Here is a 20112-nt window from a genome sequence, read left to right on the forward strand (position 1 = left end):
TCGTCGCTTTCGCTGAAAACAGCACTGAGGAGATTCTTCAACTGCGCGTGCTGATAAGATCAGGTAACTCTGTATGACGTTAGCGCTCATGACGCGGGGCATTTTTCAAACACGCTGAATTCAGGTTGACTAGGAAACGTTTTGTCAATGTTACGATCCAAAGTAGCGGCGTGACATTGACACTTTAAAAACGCATTGAGTGTATTTTATCCGTTCACATAACGACTTCTAAAACACAAGTGTGTTGTGCGCGAGCGCCTTCTTATTCCTTGGTTTTTAATGGGGTCCTGAATTCATAGTGCTGCACTACTGCCATCTAGGGATGGGTACAACGTATCGAGTTTTCGACACACTAGTGCTTCGAAACAGTGTTCCGGAGCATTGCTTGAAATGAGTCTGTCACGTGACCTGAGGAAACGAAGCTTCGTTACCTCACTGACACGTCAGCAGGGATCAAACTCAAAGCGCGTCGATTGCGCTGCCATAGGAATGTTATAATTATTATTTAATTTATATAATTTTATCATTTTGTATTGCTAATTAAAGTACTATTTAAAACCATGACATGTTAATGTCTGTTGTCAAAAAGTAAATTGCAGGTTTAACACTGTTCCCAAAAAGTATAAAAGTGTTTCTTCAACCACAAACTGGTTTTCTGCTAGTAAACGCCGTCCTCGGTTCTCTGCAGTTACACGTGCAGAAGTGTGTTTGATCTTTAAATGGAGAATGCACGCAAGAGACCCCGTTCTCAAGTGTGGGAACACTTCAGTCTCGACACTGCTAATAAAGTGTCATGTCTGATATGCGAGCAAACTTTGTCTTATTCCAATAATACATCCTCAATGCTTCGTCACTTACGCTCCAAACATCCAAACGCTCTGGGCAACGATACTCAAACAACAGAGCACCAGTCTGCCCCATCTGGGGAGAGGGTAAAATACATATTAATAATAAAGAAATTTCCGTTGGGACAATAAAAACTATCTATTTCCCTCAACAAATGAGCAATAAAGTAATTAAAATGCAAGAAAAGTCACCCGTTTTGAGTTTAGATTTTCATATTCTATTCCATTTTTATTTGTTGTAATAGATTACACTATTTAAGAACACAGAGTACTTTAGTATCCATTAGTTTGGTGGGTTAATCTATTGTATTTAAGGTTTACAGGCTATGTTGGATTTAAGGCCAACACCAACCAAACACTTAAAATTGTGTCCACATTCACACTATATTATTATTTAGTTATATAGGCCTATATATATATATATATATATATATATATATATATATATATATACAGTGAGGGAAATAAGTATTTGATCCCCTGCTGATTTTGTAAGTTTGCCTACTTACAAACAAATGAAGGGTCTATAATTTTTATGGTGGGTTTATTTTAACTGATAGACACAGAATATTAAAAAAAATCAGGGGAAAAAAATGTTATATAAAGGTTATAAATTGATTTGCATTTCAGTCAGTGAAATAAGTATTTGATCCCCTACCAACTAGCAAGAATTCTGGCTCCACAGATTGGTTATGTGCCTATATGGACCACAGATTAGTCCTGTCACTTTAAGAAAGTACTCCTAAATCAGCTTGTTATGTATATAAAAGATGCCTGCCAACAGAATCTGTATCTTCCAGTTCAACCTCTCCAACACCATGGTCCAGACCAAATAGGTTTTAAAGGATGTCAGCGACAAGATTGGAGACCTGCACAAACCTGAATAGGCTACAGACAGAAGCTTGGTGAGAAGGAGACAACTGTTGGTGTGATTATTTGGAAATAGAAGATATACAAAATAACTATCAAATGCCCTTGTTCTGGAGCTCCCTGCAATATTTCCCCAATGGGGTAAAGATGATCATGAGAAATGTTAAAGATCAGCCCAGAACTACACGGAAGAAGCCTGTTAATGATTTCAAGACAGTTGGGAACACAGTTAGCAAGCAAAACATTGGTAACACATTGGTAACACGCTATGCCACAGAGACTGAAATCCTGAAGCACCCGCAAGGTCCTCCTGCCCAAGAAGGCCCGCCTGGCTCGTCTTAAGTTTGACAATGAACATAAAAATGATTCAGAAAAGGCTTTGGCGAAAGTGCTGGCACTGCTGTGAGACCAAAATGGACTCCTGTGTTTGGAGGGAGAGAAATGCTGACTATGAGCCCAAGAACATCATGTCTACAGAGAAGACAGTGTTGGAAACATTCTGCTTTAGGGCTTTTTCTCTGCTACAGGTATACAGGATGACTTCACCGCATTGAGGGGCTGAGGGACGGGCCCATGTACCGTAAAATCTTGGACGAGAACCTCCTCCCCTTAACTAGGTCACTGAAGATGGGTCATGGATGAGCCTTTAACATGACAAAGACGCAAAACATATTGCCAAGACAACCAAATAGTGGCTTAAGGAGAAGCACATTAAATGTCCTAGCCAGTCTCTAGACCCTAGTCCTATAGAACCTCTGTGAAGGAGGCTAAAACTCCAATTTGCTGAGCGACAGCCAAGAAACCTTAAAGATTNCAAACAAATGAAGGGTCTATAATTTTTATGGTGGGTTTATTTTAACTGATAGACACAGAATATTAAAAAAATCAGGGGAAAAAATGTTATATAAAGGTTATAAATTGATTTGCATTTCAGTCAGTGAAATAAGTATTTGATCCCCTACCAACTAGCAAGAATTCTGGCTCCACAGATTGGTTATGTGCCTATATGGACCACAGATTAGTCCTGTCACTTTAAGAAAGTACTCCTAAATCAGCTTGTTATGTATATAAAAGATGCCTGCCAACAGAATCTGTATCTTCCAGTTCAACCTCTCCAACACCATGGTCCAGACCAAATAGGTTTTAAAGGATGTCAGCGACAAGATTGGAGACCTGCACAAACCTTGAATAGGCTACAGACAGAAGCTTGGTGAGAAGGAGACAACTGTTGGTGTGATTATTTGGAAATAGAAGATATACAAAATAACTATCAAATGCCCTTGTTCTGGAGCTCCCTGCAATATTTCCCCAATGGGGTAAAGATGATCATGAGAAATGTTAAAGATCAGCCCAGAACTACACGGAAGAAGCCTGTTAATGATTTCAAGACAGTTGGGAACACAGTTAGCAAGCAAAACATTGGTAACACATTGGTAACACGCTATGCCACAGTAGACTGAAATCCTGAAGCACCCGCAAGGTCCTCCTGCCCAAGAAGGCCCGCCTGGCTCGTCTTAAGTTTGACAATGAACATAAAAATGATTCAGAAAAGGCTTTGGCGAAAGTGCTGGCACTGCTGTGAGACCAAAATGGACTCCTGTGTTTGGAGGGAGAGAAATGCTGACTATGAGCCCAAGAACATCATGTCTACAGAGAAGCACAGTGTTGGAAACATTCTGCTTTAGGGCTTTTTCTCTGCTACAGGTATACAGGATGACTTCACCGCATTGAGGGGCTGAGGGACGGGCCCATGTACCGTAAAATCTTGGACGAGAACCTCCTCCCCTTAACTAGGTCACTGAAGATGGGTCATGGATGAGCCTTTAACATGACAAAGACGCAAAACATATTGCCAAGACAACCAAATAGTGGCTTAAGGAGAAGCACATTAAATGTCCTAGCCAGTCTCTAGACCCTAGTCCTATAGAACCTCTGTGAAGGAGGCTAAAACTCCAATTTGCTGAGCGACAGCCAAGAAACCTTAAAGATTGACAGAGGAGTGGACTAAATGTATCCGGACACATGTGCAAACCTGGTGACCAACTATCAGAAATGTCTGACCTCTGTGCTTGCCAACAAGGGTTTCTCCACAAAGTACAAAGTTATGTTTTGCTTGGGGATCAAATACTTATTTCACTGACTGAAATGCAAATCAATTTATAACCTTTATATAACATTTTTTTCCCCTGATTTTTTTAATATTCTGTGTCTATCAGTTAAAATAAACCCACCATAAAAATTATAGACCCTTCATTTGTTTTTAAGTAGGCAAACTTACAAAATCAGCAGGGGATCAAATACTTATTTCCCTCACTGTATTCCCAACAATCATTTAACACATCTTTAGCAATATGTTCTTAATTGACTTAATTGAAGTCCAATATACAGGGATAGTTTTATTCTTCTCAAACTTAATGGCATTTCATTTGCCTCCACCAACAATGCATTGGTTGGAGTAGTTTTTCCTCTGGGTGATCCTGTCAGAGTCTTGTTATAAATCCTGTTTTTATTAAATACCAAAATAGATACTTCCAGCTCTGGTCACTTTTCACCACGCTGCAGTGTGTCCTTTAGTCCATGTCATGTTAATCTTATTTTTACATTTCATCCATCATTTTTTTGTTTCCGTTTTATATTGTGACTATCAAGTACATATTTTATCTTTCTGTTATAAAACGGTCAGTTCTGGTCCTTGATTCTGATTGGCTGAGCAGAGTTCTAAGCCGTTATAAAATACCCCGATTTATAACTGCTGACCGCATTACCTAGCCTGAATATCACTTTATTTACTTTATTTATGAAACCTTGCTAAGCATATGGAATAACAGTTTCATTAAAGCAGTTAGCCGTGTGAAGCAGTGAGTTACAGGGCATTTTATAACAGCTGAGAGGGTTTAATGACTCCGCTTCACGTCGTGCCACAACACCCTTAGCTGTTATAAAATGCACTGTAACCCACTACTTCACACGGCTTATTGCTTTATTATAAAACAGTCAGTTCTGGTCCTTGATTTTGACTGGCTGAGCGGAGTTCTAAGCCATTATAAAATACCCCAGTAACCTTCTTGGGGCTTATTGCTTTAATAACTAACAGGGTTCACAAAGTCCAGTTGCATGCTTTCTACTGTAGTGACTATGAGATGTTCAGCATAGCGAGCTCGCCACCTAATAAGGCACATAATTCTCTGCGAGATGTTCTAGCAATGTAGCTACTAGTTCCATCATCTACAGACACGTAACCAGTGCTCAAATTGAAGGGGGGCTAGGGGGATCCGGGACCCCCATAAGGCAGATATTTTGTCAAATGTATAGTAAAAATGATAATGACAAATGTGATTAATTTCATGCAATGATTATGGTAAATTTCGTTAACTAACTATTTACAATAATTTATATTAAGTTTGATTATGGGCTAGTTGTCATATCTCTTTAAATGCCCAGCCCCTAAGGACCGCTAAGTGGAGGACATCATTGACGTGACTGCTTGACTGGCGTTGCTCCGGTGAAGCTAACTTCAGCTAAAAATAGAGAATAATAAGCCTCCACTCGCAGTCGGGAAGAGGATGCTTCTACTTTTTTGAGGGGTAATTTTCTCTCTGTATATATCTTTCCACTATATTTATCAACTCCATGTCGGGGCTTTTGTATTCCTTGCGTAAACTATTATTAGGCCTGGTTTTGGGGTGCTAGAGGTCTCAATGAAGATGAGTGACAGCTTTTTAGTCATTAGAAAGGGAGTGCTTGTTGTGCGGTTTCTGTGCTATATATAATCCATTCAGAATTGTATAAAACTTGCTTTTCATGCTGCTAAGACCAACGGCCACAAACACGCTGCAAAGTTTCAGGAATTACATCGGCATATAAATGCGGGATTCACTCTTACAATATGATTGACATATTGATAGCCATAGTTAGTTCCTGAAAAAAGCAGACTTTTGGACTGAAATGGTTGACTAGTCTGCTCACTGACAGACTCACTCATAACAGTCCGTTGCCACCACCTACCGGACGTAACTATGCAAACTGCACTGAAACCGGTGAAAAATCCCCACAACACTAACACACAGACTGACAGCCGGTCAGACTGGTCTTGTCACAATTTACATTTTTAATATCTAATAAACTAGTTTCTTGCATTTAAACAAGTCTCTTGAAACAAACATTATTATCACAAAGTGTCAATCATCCAGTTGTATTTAGTGAAAATAGTAAATACTACTGTAATAAATCTCAATAAAACGGAAGGATGGAGGCGGGAACCAGCGAACATTTAACAAACTTTAATCAAAATAAATAAACAATAAATCCAGCAGTAAAAACAGGCCTGCAGCCCCTCACGGACGACTGCCGGCCACACGAACATAAACACATAAACAAAACTTAACATTTCCGGGCCTGGTCCACTCTCGTCGGCAGTCCCGTCGCTCGTCCTCTTATGCTCCCGAGCTCCCCCGTGAGGCATGCGGGACCGGTGCGCGTACAGCTGATACCCATTATCACTCACGCCACCGGCCCCGCCTTCCTGCCCCACGGCGCTCGTCCCGCCTTCCTCGCTACAACTACATTGGTAAATAATGCTAGAATTATTCTGTTGGATGTACACTACAGTTCAAAAGCCATTTCTGTTCACCAAGCCTGCATTGATTTGATCCAAAACACAGTAAAAGAAGCCTGTTCTTTTATGTAAGCCTGTTTTTCATAAATAATATATTTGATCATTATATGCATAACTACAGTATATACTGTGTATTTTGTATAAATTGTATATTGCGAGACTAACCCCCACCCCCACCAAAAAAAGAGCTGATTCAATCCCCCCATAAGACCTGATTCAATTCGAGCACTGCAAGTAACAATCTTAAGAAACACTGAAGTAATTTGTGTCTTTGTGCTCCAATTCGTGTGCATGCAAATTAATGCTTTTATCGGCTCTGTCTGCAGCCGCAGATCAACGCACGCAAGTTAACAAGCAATGCTGGCTCGATGCTGGAGGGATGCTGAATCGCCTTCACGCAGGTGTATCAAGGAGGGGGGCGTGGCTTGCTCGAAATGCATTTTCGAGTTCACATTGAATCTTATTTTGAATGTGAAATTGTGGTTATAAATTTGGAAAACTCCAATAGAAGATTTGGCTACTGACTTATTAAATAGGTAAATATCCACAAGATAAATGAATCCACAGCAAACCTGTGCGTCCGCATCTAGCAACTCTGTACCATCTCTACAGTATAAGTCTGTCTTATACAGCGTGAAAAGACTGAGTAACAGAATGAGTTCCTGTGAGAGAAAACAGTATCCTTTTAACATTAAGCGAATGTTTTATTATGAAACCTGAATAATAATGTTCATAATAACGTCAATTTTCGCACTATTTGCAGTATTAAAAAGGTAGAAATGTGATATTGGTCATTACGGTTAATAATACCACGGTTACTGCCACTGAGGAGGGCTAAGGGAAGTTTGTGAGTAGATATCTAAAAAACAACAAAACCAGTCTTATGGGTCAATTTTTCAAAATTGAGATTTTTACATAATCTAAAAGCTGAATAAATAAGCGTTTCTATTGATGTATGAGTTGTTAGAATAGGACAATACCTGGCTGAGATACAACAAGTTTAAAACTCTGGAATCTGAGAGCGCAAAAAAATCAAAATATTGAGAAAATTGCCTTTGAAGTTGTTAATCAGGGGCACTGTGACAGGCCATCCACTCACAAAAATAAAGTTTTTATTTATTTAAGGTAGGAAATTTACAAAATATCTTCATGGAACATGATCTTTACTTAAATTTTCTAATGATTTTGCACGGAAGCCGCTAGGTGTCACCGCACTGCAACGGAAGAAAACACATGCAAACCGAAAAAACACCAGCAAATTCAGAAAGCATCTTCATTAGTTTGGCGACACATGCCCTGCAAATTCTCGCAACACAAACAAATACAGAAACGCGCCATGGTTGTGTCATTTCTGTGAGATTCCAATCCAAAGTGAAAAAACATGTTCAGTTCAAAGGGCACTATGAACGGCGTAACTGTTAGGGAATAAGGGAACATTTACATCACTTCGCTAGAAGTGGAGAGGGAAAACCACCCAACTTGCGCCGCATCACGAGTCAGAAAAGCAACGTCAACATAAATCTGTTATTTTACTTTTAGTAGCATTGTTATTGTACTACATTTGAGATGATGAATGAATGCCTTCACTGTTTATATTTTTATTTACATTTTATTATGGAATTAAAAGACGTTACATATGCGTGAGAGTATTCATTTATTTAGCTATTATCGTACAAACTAATGTTAAAGTTGTAAGAGGCAGACATTCTATTTATTATTTTAGGTTTACCTCAGAAATTAATATGGCTGCACATATGTGAAAAAACACACGACACACGACACATCTTCACATGGTTGACCTAATTAAAATGTATTTTCTTATTGCTAGAGTTACAGTAGAGCTTCACATATATTAATAGTCAAAGCCGCAGCAGTCAAATAAATAAAAGCATAAACAATGGTGCATCAGTTTTCTGAGTCCCCCGGAAACACTTCCGTTGTCGTTTGTGGTACTTGCAGCGCGTTTCTGTATTTGTTTGTGTTGCGAGAATTTGCAGCGCATTTCTGTATTTTACGGACGAGTTTACATATGCCTTTTCTACATTGTGAAAAGTTTATTTAATTATATTAAATACTGTGGTTTGCTTCACATTAATGTGTTATTTTACTTTTTGTAGCATTTTTATTATATAGGCTACACACTTGAGATGATTAATGTATTTATATTTTTAGCTGCGAATGTGGTTGGGAACCACTGCTCTATATGGTATCTGATGATTTTGTGTACGGGATGCATATCCCAGTTACATGAAAATAATACTGATTCGGCTTAAACTGTTCTGGTTCCCCAGGTGGGGGAAATATATTGCTGCACTCCTGCTCTGTTCATGCAAGGCTGAATGGAAAGGTGGAGAGTTCGCCCAGAACAGTTTCATTCCGCCAGCCTTAAATATTGCTATTGTCTACATATTTGACGATAGTTGTCCTGACAGAAGCGGACTTAAATGCAGCTAATGATGAATTTGATTTGGACACTCGCTAATATGGGCATTTAGACATACATTTTGTGTGAATGTGTCCTTTCAAGCGAAAGAAGAAGTGATAGGGTATTGACACGCTGTGAACTGATAAGCTTTCATGATGATGCAGCACTGGCCCGATTGGGCACGTGACAGTTCCGTCACTGTCCCGAGCATCATTCACACCAGCTCCCAGCCATCGGCACTCCTTACTGTCAATCCCTGCTACAGTATGTGCACCAAAATACCTACCTTACCTACCCGGAATGTAGCTGGTGTCATTGAGATACTCTTGGCCGAGTTTAACCCCAACTCTGATAAAACACCCAAAGAGGCTAATCAGAGACTTCAGGAACAGACGCGTTCAACTTAATGTTGGGCTGCGCAGATTGTTTTGCATATAGCATTAAATTACCGCGAGAGCGATTCAAATGCGTACCGAGCAATCTGCACTTGAATCTCTATCGCGGTACTTAAATGTCATACGCTGATAGATTTGCGCAGCGCCGCATTAAGTTGAACGCATCTATTCCTAAAGACGCTGATTAGCTTGTTCAGGTGCTTTATATCAGAGTTGGGGCTAAACTCGGCAGGAAAATGGATCTCGCGGGCCAGAGTTGAGAACCACTGCTCTTGACCTTTAGCCCTGCTTAAACCACTCATGGTCGAGGAGCTCTTCTAATGTTGGCATGTTGGCTGATGGCGTGAACATGCAAAGATTTATCACGTCACGCCATTCTGTGAGGAAAAGTGTTTAATCGAGAGAACCGATTAGTCATGTATGTTCTTTGTAACACACTGTCAAACGTAACAATAGCTACTGAAATATGTAGCTTAATTTACTGTTAGAACGATATCCTTTACTCTTTCAATTTATAGTAAGAAAGTTGCATTTGGTGAGAAAAACTGATGAGAGGAGAAGCTTGGTTTGTGTTTAACAAGGATTTTTTGTAAGTGCTGGTCTCTTACCTTTAGATAAACCAAGGGCCTTGATCTCCGGGTTGTCTAGTGCATCCAGATCATGGACACGGTTCCTCTCATCTCCAACCGTCATCCCGAGGAGCAGATCACCCAAAAAATAGACTGTCTGTTCAACCGCTTTAGTTCGCTCTGTAATGCAAGCCAAAGTGAGCAAACATTTCATTTAGCAGAAGTCCTTCAAGTCACAGTATAATGGGTTCAATTCATCACTGTAAATGTTGACAATCTTGAGTTTGAGTTGGGTACAGTTTTTGTAGAAGGGACACATTACATTGTGGCTTAATGCTACGGCAACACAAAAACTCATCTCACCATTACATTCAGCGTCTGGTGTGCTACTAGAGGAGATTAGAAGGCCGCATCCAAAGTCGATTAATTTGAGCTCCATCGTCTTAGTGTTGATCAGGAAGTTTTCGTTGTGTAAGTCATCATGGCAGATGTTGTGGTCAATGCAGTGTTTGGCTGCGTTCACTGCTTGACGCATGAGATAACGGGCCTTATTTTCCCTTAGACGTCCTTTATGTCTTGTCAGGAATGTAGCCAAGGTCACGCAGGGACGTGGATATTCCAAAATGAGGATGTGCAGGCGATCTTCTACAAACCAGTCCAACATTACTACAATGTTGGAGCATTTCTCTGGTTTGTGTAGTAGCAGATTTAGAGCCACTTCTCTCAACAGAGGCTTGTCATGCCCAGGCTGGTAAAAAAAGGTTAAAAAAAGTTAGCTGACAGTAGGCAACTTTTACATTTTCATGAATCATTAACACAAATGCATTTTTCTAGTTACCTTATTTTGAATTCAAACCATATCTGATTTTCAACCTAGAAATGGAGCAGAATCTTTAAGATTTCTTCTCAATTTGGCAAAGATTTTTCGACCCCACTGTACATATGAAATCTTGTCAACTCACAATTTTCACACATTCGTTAGTGCGTGGCGTCTTGTGAATAATTTTGATGGCGACCTGCAAAGAGAAATCATCACATGTTAGCTTTACAGCAGTACATCACACAGTCTGCAAATTCACTTCAACATATCTGGATCAAAACACTCAACATGTATGGCATTACACATGATAAGAATGTTCAACCACTTTAAAATGTTTAAAATGTTTGATGCATAAAGCAAAGGTGTTTCTACCTTTAGGCGGTCGGATCTGCGAGTCCCCATATACACTTTGCCAAAGTTTCCCTCTCCTAGCATCTTGCCCACTTTATAAAGGAATGAAAATTGTCCTATAAACAGAAAATGCAAAAGGAACACTTGCGATTCTTGTTTCTTTTTCTCACATGAACTTCAATAGCAGTGATGTTTGTAATTTAACAAACAAATCTTGCATATAATGTGCATATAATGGAGAGGGGTTCAGTACATCCAATGCGATTCAACAGAATGAAACGTGTTAAAGTTAGTAAAAGTAAAACAGCAGGACAATCGTTTAAAAAACTAAATATAAAACAGAAATCAGCTCAAAAGACATCGGAATAACACTTTACACTTAAAATACATAAAGAATAAACAGTTTTTTATAAACACCATGCGTATAAATGAAGAGTTTGGTTCCAAAAAGAGATAACTCCGTTAATTGTGCATTCCAATTAATATCAATCAAACTGCAGTTGGTTTGTTTTGATTTAAGCCATAATAAGTCAAAAAATTTTTTTTTTTTTTTTATTTTTTTTTATTAAAACATGATAACATTATAAAAAACATGATTTTTGAAATTTTGTTATCTCATTTTGGAACCAAACTCTTCAAATACAGTCACTAGGGTACAGATGTGAAGCTAAATATGATGAGAATGAACCAGAACATAAGGGCAGTATACTCACTAGACCGCTGGGAATCCGCTGGTTCTCTGGGAGCTGCTGGCTGAACTCCAGATGGATCTTCGAGAGGAGTTTGCTCCCCGTCACAACAACCATGGACCAGATCAGCTGGGTCCTGTAAGACCACCGGCTTAAAGACACGTCGATATGGCTGTTCGAGTGGATCTGATGGGTCAAGATCAGACTGTGTGGGGAAAGGAACCACTTCACTGTTCCAGGAGCTAGAGAAGATGCGCTTAATGGCCTGCCATACTCCCCCAAAGACACGCTTCTTCTTTTCTTTTGTTTGTTGTTCTAAAAGATAAATACATAGAAAGAAAAAGGACAAACAATAGAAATGACCTCTAGATACCAGAAATATACACAGTCAAACGAAACTGATTACCAGGGCCACCAAAGGTTCAATTACATGAATTCATCTGTCGTTTGGTGCTTTTAATTAACACAATATGATTTATATTATACTATCCAAATAATGATTCAAGTTTTGTTAGTTTAGTTTCACGCAAGTTTAAAAACAAACTAAATGTCATTGTCAACATCACAGTATAAAGTTATTTTTAAACTAAACCTTACTACAAACGAACACATTTCAACTGTACAGGAACAGTTAAGCTGCCACTTTGACAGACATGTTGTACAGTAATATTTTCAAATCTATTAGTTAAACAGACTACACCTTTAAGTTTTCTTACTGTGCCAATTCTCAAATGTGCTTAAGCGACTTCAGCTGAATTAAGTAAGGTGGAAATGAAATGATACTTCAACCACAACAGTAAAACATTCAAACTGATCTCTGAAGCTGTTTGCTCACGGTTAGCTGGACCTTCAGGAACTGGCTGATGATCTGATGGATTCAGGTCAGACTGTTTAAGTGGTGTCTTTACTTTGTTGTTTCGCTTCAAAGCCCACCATCTTTTCCTAAAGCAGGGACTGAAGCGCTTCTTCTTTTTGTTTGTTTGTTGTTCTAAAAGATAAAAATAGAGAAAGAGGAAACACAAACAACAGAAATGACCTCCAGAAGCTACAAATATATCACTTACAATCAAAACCATGAAACTGACCACTACAAAATCTATCAGATTACATATAAATAAGGTGGAAAATTATACTTCAACTACAAGAGTAAAGCGTTCAAAATGAACTCACGGTTAGATGAATCTGGTCGGAGTTCGGCTGGATCTTCGGGAGCCGTTTCATCCAGGTGAGATGAACAACGTTGGCAATAAGTTGGTTTCTGAAAACCTGTTGCCTCCAAGGCAGATGAACCTGTCTGCATATCAACTTGATGTTGCGGAACACTGGGCTCCAGGCCGGATGGATCTGATGCCTCCAGGTCAGAATGTAAAGGCACCACTTTGTTTCTGGAGAGAGAGAAGCTGCGCTTCATAGCCCGCCATCTTTTCTTAAAGCAGGCACAGACACACTTCTTCTGCCTTTTTGTTTTCTGGTCTAAACAATAAAAACACAGAAAGCAAAGACAAGCATAAATAAGATCACATAAATATGTTGGTAAACTACCCTTCCACTACTACACAAAAAATCCTTCATTTCAGAAATTCTCTGTGAAATGACTGCAAATGCTTACAATTACAAATATATATACATCACATAATCCATGTAAACAAGAAATGATGTTTTTTCCTTCATTTCTCACATGTCATTACAACCCAACAGTAGATCAATTTAAACTGCAGTCCATCGACACTAAATCCTTCAGAAAAACGTACTAAAACATCATGGCCCGGTTTCACAGACACGTGAAACTGTAAACCCAGATAAGTTTGCAATACTCAAACATTTTGAAGCAACTTGTTGGAGTTTTAGAGGTTTAAGTAAGCAGAACTTTCAATTTTTGATTACTGTTAATTTAAATATTTAATTTATCCTTTTTATGAAATTAAGCAGATAGAACTTAAACAAATAAGTACACCAAAATTGCATTTTTAAGTTACCTAAACTAAGTTCTTTCAGTTTCTTTATTTTACAAATTTCTTAGTCTTAATATGCATAAATCAAACACCTTGACTGACAAGAGACAGATCTCAGAACTGGCATTAGCACAGTTACTGCTCACTGGTGACATAACACATGTTACAGGTGAAATATAGCTTCACAGAGCCTAAGCACATGCACCACCCTTCTAAACAATGGTAACCACAAAACTGAAAAATATGTCAAACTCTTCTAAATATCTAAGAGAAGTGAACATTAAACACTATCAAGTCTTTAACTTTACTAAAAACATATAAAAAATTATATTTTCTTTAATTTTCTCTCCTAATGCAGTCTGATGCCAAGCATGCTGGGAATTGGAAATCCTTTTTGACCAATTGTGTTGAATCGACATGTTTAAATTAAGTAAATTGAACAAGGAGCAAAACAATTTTTTGAGTTTTAGTCAAAACTTCAAGTTAATCAAAAATAATCATAATACTTTACTCAAAAGTAAAAAAGTGCTTCAGGAACTTAAAATATTTAAGTAAGTATAACTTTTTTATAAAATTAAGTTGACATTACTTAATCTGTTTGATTACTTTGAACATTTGGGTTTACAGTGCAGTGACTATGCCTTTGTTGTAGGGATGTTACGATTCACCGTGAGCTGGTTGAAAATCGATTATAATGTGTGACGATTCAAATCAGTTGATGTGTGAACAGAAAGCAATACATTTTTTGAACAGCAGGGGCCGCCATGTTCACTGCAAACCTAAACGTGGACATGCTGATATTTCTTAAATAAATAAAAATCCAAGAAAAGCACAGACAGCGTTAGTTTGTTTATATTAAAGAGACTTTTTCTATTATTCATTTGTTTTAAAATTGCAGTTTAGTTTTGTTATTTGAAATAAAATATAATTTTATTATACAAAGAAACGTGGAGCGTTTAAGAAATAATGCAAGCAAAGTTGTTCATTTCTAATTTGTTTCAACTCATTTTGTAAAAATAAATCGTAAATAAATCGCATCCTGAGATCAGAATCGTGAATCGCATCATGAATCGTTACATCCCTACTTAGTTGAATTAAGATATTTATGTCGCTTTTATAAAAATGCCTTATAAGAATACATTACTGGTGTGCATCTTGAGACAAAACAATGGCAAGACAATGAATCACTGGGCAAGTTATATTCATTTAAGACAGGTCACACATTCAGTTTAGTCTGGGAGTATCTTTAAGACTTGTCTGTGAAACCGGGCCCAAATGAACTAAACCTGAACACAATCATAAATGTTTTTAAGTTAAAAGGGATTTTGAAAACACATTCAAACATAAGAAATGTTAAGATTAACACGCGCTAAACAAAACAAGCCTGATGTTGAGAATTTATTTTGGGATGTATCGTTAGATTTTGTTTATCGCAGTTTGTTATGGTGTAAGGGTGTCACTGACCTGGCTTTCTCTCCATGTCGTTCGCTGTAGCTCGTACAGATGAAGACGTGATGTTAAGCGCTTTAACTCGCTCTATTTCACGATCGTCTGTCCGTCCGTCCGTGCGGACTTGTCGAGTTTTGTGTTGTCGCTAACTGACCGTCTGCAAACACTTGATAGCAACTGATCGAGTAATCCGTCGTCGCTTTCGCTGAAAACAGCACCGAGGAGATTCTTCAACTGCGCGTGCTGATAAGATCAGGTAACTCTCTGTATGACGTTAGCGTTCATGACGCGGGGCATTTTTCAAACACGCTGAATTCAGGTTGACTAGGAAACTCTTTGTAAATGTTACGTTCCAAACTACTGATACTTTAAAATCGCATTGAGTGTATTTTATCCGTTCACATAACAACTTCTAAAACATAAGTGTGTCGTGTGCGCGAGCGCCTTCTTTTTCCTTGGTTTTCAATGGGGTCCTGAATTCATAGTGCTGCACTACTGCCATCTTCTGGTGGCAGTTAACTCCGCCGGGTGATTCTTCTTCTTCTCATTCTCTTAGTTAATGGCGGATTGCAAACAACTTTTAAGTGCATACCGCCACCTAATGTACAAGAGTGTGTAACATCTTGTCATTTTTAAAGGGTGATATCACACGGCTAAAACTAATATTATGGTTTGTTTTAGATGTAATGTAATGTGTATACACGATTTAAGGGTCAAAAACGCTGTATTTTCCACCAACGTGCATGTTTGTATCTCCTCTTTGCCCCGCCTCTCTGAAATGCATGGATTTTTTTACAAAGCTCATGGCTCTGAAAAGCGAGGTGTGCTATGATTGGCCAGTTAACCAGTGCGTAGTGATTGGTGGGATACTGCAAGCGTGCTGACAGGTACGCCCACCTTACTTGCGTATACATTTGGGCGGTCTTAGTCAAATCATACCACGAACTGACGTAGATTTGTGGGGGTGTGGTTACACGAGGCGTTTCAGGCAGGTCTGGGTGAGCATTCGCTTTTAGATAGAATGCATCTTTTGTTCCCACACTTTCATTTGTGCAATTTTACGTGTCTAATACATGCATGGGCAACTTATAACACACCAAAGACACAGAAAAACACGTGTTCGCGCCATATGACCCCTTTAAGTGTCCTCATATTCTGCTTATTAGCCCAGTATCATTAAGGAATTTAAATAATGCTTTCCTGGTTATCCTTATCCCCCTCCCTCTCCTCCTAGTATCCCCATCAGACTCCACTCCCGCCCTGCCCCCTGAACCTTATCTTGAAGCACCCGTCTTTCCACCTCATATATGCAGTGTATTATGACATGCTCAGCATTTTCTTTAACCCCACAGTTATCACAAATCTCATTATTCCTTTTCCCCATTAAAAACAAGGTGCTATTCAGTCCTGTGTGACCCACCATTTCTGCCATATATCAATACCTTTCTTCTTAACTACTGCTTTTCCAAGTGGTATTGGAACTGATATTTCTTTTTGTAATGCCTCTTTTGCACATTTATCTGCACTTTCATTCCCTTTCACTCCCTCATGTGCTGGCACCCAACAAAACTGAACATCTATACCCCAGCTAACAATTTTTGGTTCCCAGAACGTTCCCCTAACGTTAGTTTTTGGTTCCCAGAACGTTATTTTCTAAGGTTCGTTTTTGGTTCTCCAGGAAAGTTTCCTTTACGTTAATAGAACGTTAGTTTCTGGTTCCCATAACGTTCTGGGATCCAAAAACTAACGTTTGGGGAACGTTACCCTAACGTTATAGAAACCATGAAACTAACGTTTTATTTCCGTAAAGATAACCAAAAACAAACCTTAAAAAACTTTCTGGGAACCAGAAACTAACGTTAGGGGAACGTTCTGTGTTTGCTGGGCCACCCCTATATAATCTTAACAAACTGTGATAGAGTTGTATCAGTAAATCTTCTCTGGCAGTCATTGACTGAATGCTTTTTATGACAGCTAAGGAGTCATATGTGCATAATATCACTCTATCAGGTCTGATCTCTTCAACTCAATGTAACGCGATGATGAGTCATCACATTTACAGGTACATCATTTATCACAACGACTTCATTAAATCATAATATATTTCAATACCATTGATTTATTTTCAGGTGGATTTGCTGATAGAATTGGACCAAGAGAAGAAGAGAGTAATATAATCAGAAGTGACGGAGAATCTGTGCTGACACTGAGCTGCACATATGAAACAAGCAGCAGTTATATTAGACTTTACTGGTACAGACAGAATCCTGACACAGATCCTCAGTGTTTACTGTATAAAGGTGCTCGATCATATGGGGGTTATGACCGTACACCAGACCATCACTTTCAGTCAGAAACATCTGAATCCTCCACTGAACTCATTATTAAGAGTGTTTCTCTGTCAGATTCTGCTCTATATTACTGTGCTCTGAGAGATGGAGCCCAGTGATACAAAAAACCTGAGAGTCTTTACAAAAACTCACACACACAATGAAGACTTTGAAGAGTCTATAATCAAGTTTCATCAAAGCACATGAGTTTTATTTAAGTCACACAACACTCTAAGGGAATGTGGTGACAGCTGTGAATTTGGGTATATGCACACATGGCGATCACAAACTTCTGCTAAAATGTCAGCTAGTTAAACCACTTCCACTCTCATAGTGCTGAGAACCGAATCAAAATCTAAACAGAACATCAATCTAAACTGACTAAAACTGTGACATGACCCCCACTCCAGGAGGTGTCCTCGCGTCCATACAGAGGGTGCCGACCGTTCGGGAGGCCTAGTTTCGGCCGGTTTTTGGACTGTTAAAATGGAGACACAGATGACTCTACTCATGGTTTTCACTGCAGTTTCAGGTAAATATTCTTTCACTATGTTACAAAGCATCAGATTAAACAAACAACTACCAGATTTGACTGTGAAAGCAAAAATCACTTGATATATGATATCATACATTTAACGGACTGAACTGTAATCTGCTTCAATTCTGATTAGAAAAGTCACCACATGAAACATATTTTATTTCAGGTGCATTTGCTGATAGAACTGGACCAAAAGAAGACACGAATATAATCAGAGGTGAAGTTAATGCTTTAATGTTGCGGAAAGAAATATATTCCGTTATATAAAGTCTAATTACTTTTTTCTTTTTTAATTGGACAAATTCTTTTCTCTTCAAAACTGTTTTTTTCCTTTAACAGTTTTTTCCTCTTCAAAAAATATTTTTTCTCTTAACATTTTCTTTTTATCTCTTCAAAAATAAAACTTCTCTTCATTTTGTTTCTCTTAAAAATGCTTTTCTCTTGAACATACAATATTTTATATTTTTAAACACTACGTGTGTAACAGCATTCTCTACATTTTGAAGTGTAGAAAATTAACCTTGAATTTCACTTCTGTTGAGCAAAAAGAAAGATATTTGGAAGAATGTTAGCCATTTTCAGTACTGGGACATCATCCACTACCTGAGTAGAAAACATATTGCATATGTTTTGTTTTGTTGAACACATAATGATAAATTGATATATGGATCAGGTACATTTGTGTCCATAGGATTATGTCAAAAGGTGGAGTTTAACACAGGGCCGTAAAACACAATAATCTGTAATGCTGATCACTGAACTTGCCTGAGACAAGAAGAGCATGTGTGTTTGAAGCTGCTCCTCACATGTTTTCTTGTGGTCTTATATTACAGACTGCAAAATATCCATTCATCGTTATATCACTATACTCTTATCTATACTATACTCATATAATCTTTTGTTACAGATCTAAAGAAGTCATCAGTCTATACAGATATGTAATAGATAAGATGTTAAACAATCACAATGGTTTATATATTTGTATCATTCTTAATGTTGTTTGTATACTCTTTTATTCCCTTGCATGTGTATTTGCGGACAGCATTAAACCAAAAGACACCGATATAATCAGACGTGAGGAAGAGTCTGTGACATTAACCAGCAGTTATCTCGCTCTTTACTGGTACAAAAAGAATCCACAGAGAACCTCAGTTAGTGCTGTGCAGTGATGCACCGAATCATTGTACAGTGGGGTCATAACTGTGATTTATAGTGAATAAAAAACAGCTATTTAAATAGTAAGAAACCGCACCCACATTACTCTTAAAATAAGACTTCTGCTGCAAAGTTGCGCCACTGAGTTCCAAAGTTCAGGGTGAACTCTGACCTGCGAATTCGCGACCAGATGGAGATGTGACCTCTCTCTCTCCTCAGGATCCTCCTCCATTCTTGCACTGGTTTCCTCATATACTGCCCCCAGCCCATATTCGCAGGTGCAGTCGCGCAGGAGGAGGGGCGCAGGTCTTTACCTCATCAGTCTTCACACAGGAGGGCTGCCGCTTCAGAAATCAGTGCTGATGCAAAACAGGCTCTATGATTGCTTAATGGGTCAGTGATTGCTACTTATTCTCAGGTGGATTTGCTGATAGAATTGAATTGGACCAAGAGAAGAAGAGAGTAATATAATCAGAAGTGACGGAGAATCTGTGACACTGAGCTGCACATATGAAACAAGCAGCAGTTATATTAGACTTTACTGGTACAGACAGAATCCTGACACAGAACCTCAGTGTTTACTGTATAAAGGTGCTCGATCATATGGGGGTTATGACCGTATACCAGACCATCACTTTCAGTCAGAAACATCTGAATCCTTCACTCACGTCATTGATTGTGATCTTGCACTATATGCTGCGTCTGAATTCGCTCACAAAAAATGCAATCAGTAACGTAATAACACAATGTTTTTGCAAATAAACATGTTCATATAAAGCAGGGGTCTCCAACCTTTTTGTAAGCGAGGGCTACCTGAAGAGATAAAATCATCTAGAGGGCTACTTGTTGATAAAATACTTTCAAACTTTAAACATGTGATGCATTATTTTTTGGCTCACAGGATCAAATTGAGTTTTCTTTCAAATATTTTTGCACTTGAATATGTTAAAGCTTAAAACGTGCTATTAATAACATATTAATCACATTTCATGATGATGTAGCACTTGATTGATTGGTATAGTCACAGATTTGTCAACTGTCCTGAGCATTATTGTTGAGCCCTTTGTTTGGCGGGCATCTTACAGAGTTCATGCGGGCCACCAGGTGCC

The 20112-nt window shown here is 38.5% G+C and overlaps 1 protein-coding gene across 1 annotated transcript; it reads right to left on the bottom strand.

Annotated features, from left to right (window-relative positions):
• Window positions 1-9429: 9429 nt before the first annotated feature.
• On the bottom strand, window positions 9430-10699 carry LOC130564280 (serine/threonine-protein kinase pim-3-like). The gene is made up of 4 exons (XM_057350242.1): window positions 10558-10699; window positions 10083-10467; window positions 9759-9899; window positions 9430-9527 (listed from the first exon to the last, which is right to left on the bottom strand). The coding sequence occupies exons 2-4, from the start codon at window positions 10381-10383 to the stop codon at window positions 9430-9432; spliced, it is 540 nt and encodes a 179-aa protein (XP_057206225.1). The 5' UTR covers window positions 10384-10467; window positions 10558-10699.
• Between the last annotated feature and the right edge of the window lie 9413 nt (window positions 10700-20112).

This window comes from Triplophysa rosa, linkage group LG13, assembly GCF_024868665.1.
Source record: "Triplophysa rosa linkage group LG13, Trosa_1v2, whole genome shotgun sequence".
Lineage (NCBI taxonomy): Eukaryota > Metazoa > Chordata > Actinopteri > Cypriniformes > Nemacheilidae > Triplophysa > Triplophysa rosa.

Coding starts and splice junctions, on each gene's coding strand:
- LOC130564280 (XM_057350242.1), bottom strand. CDS start 10,383: ATGTTGGACTGGTTTGTAGAAGATCGCCTGCACATCCTCATTTTGGAA. Junction 9,900..10,082: donor ACCAGACGCTGAATGTAATG/GTGAGATGAGTT, acceptor CTTGCATTACAG/AGCGAACTAAAGCGGTTGAA. Junction 9,528..9,758: donor GGCCCTTGGTTTATCTAAAG/GTAAGAGACCAG, acceptor TTTTCCTCACAG/AATGGCGTGACGTGATAAAT.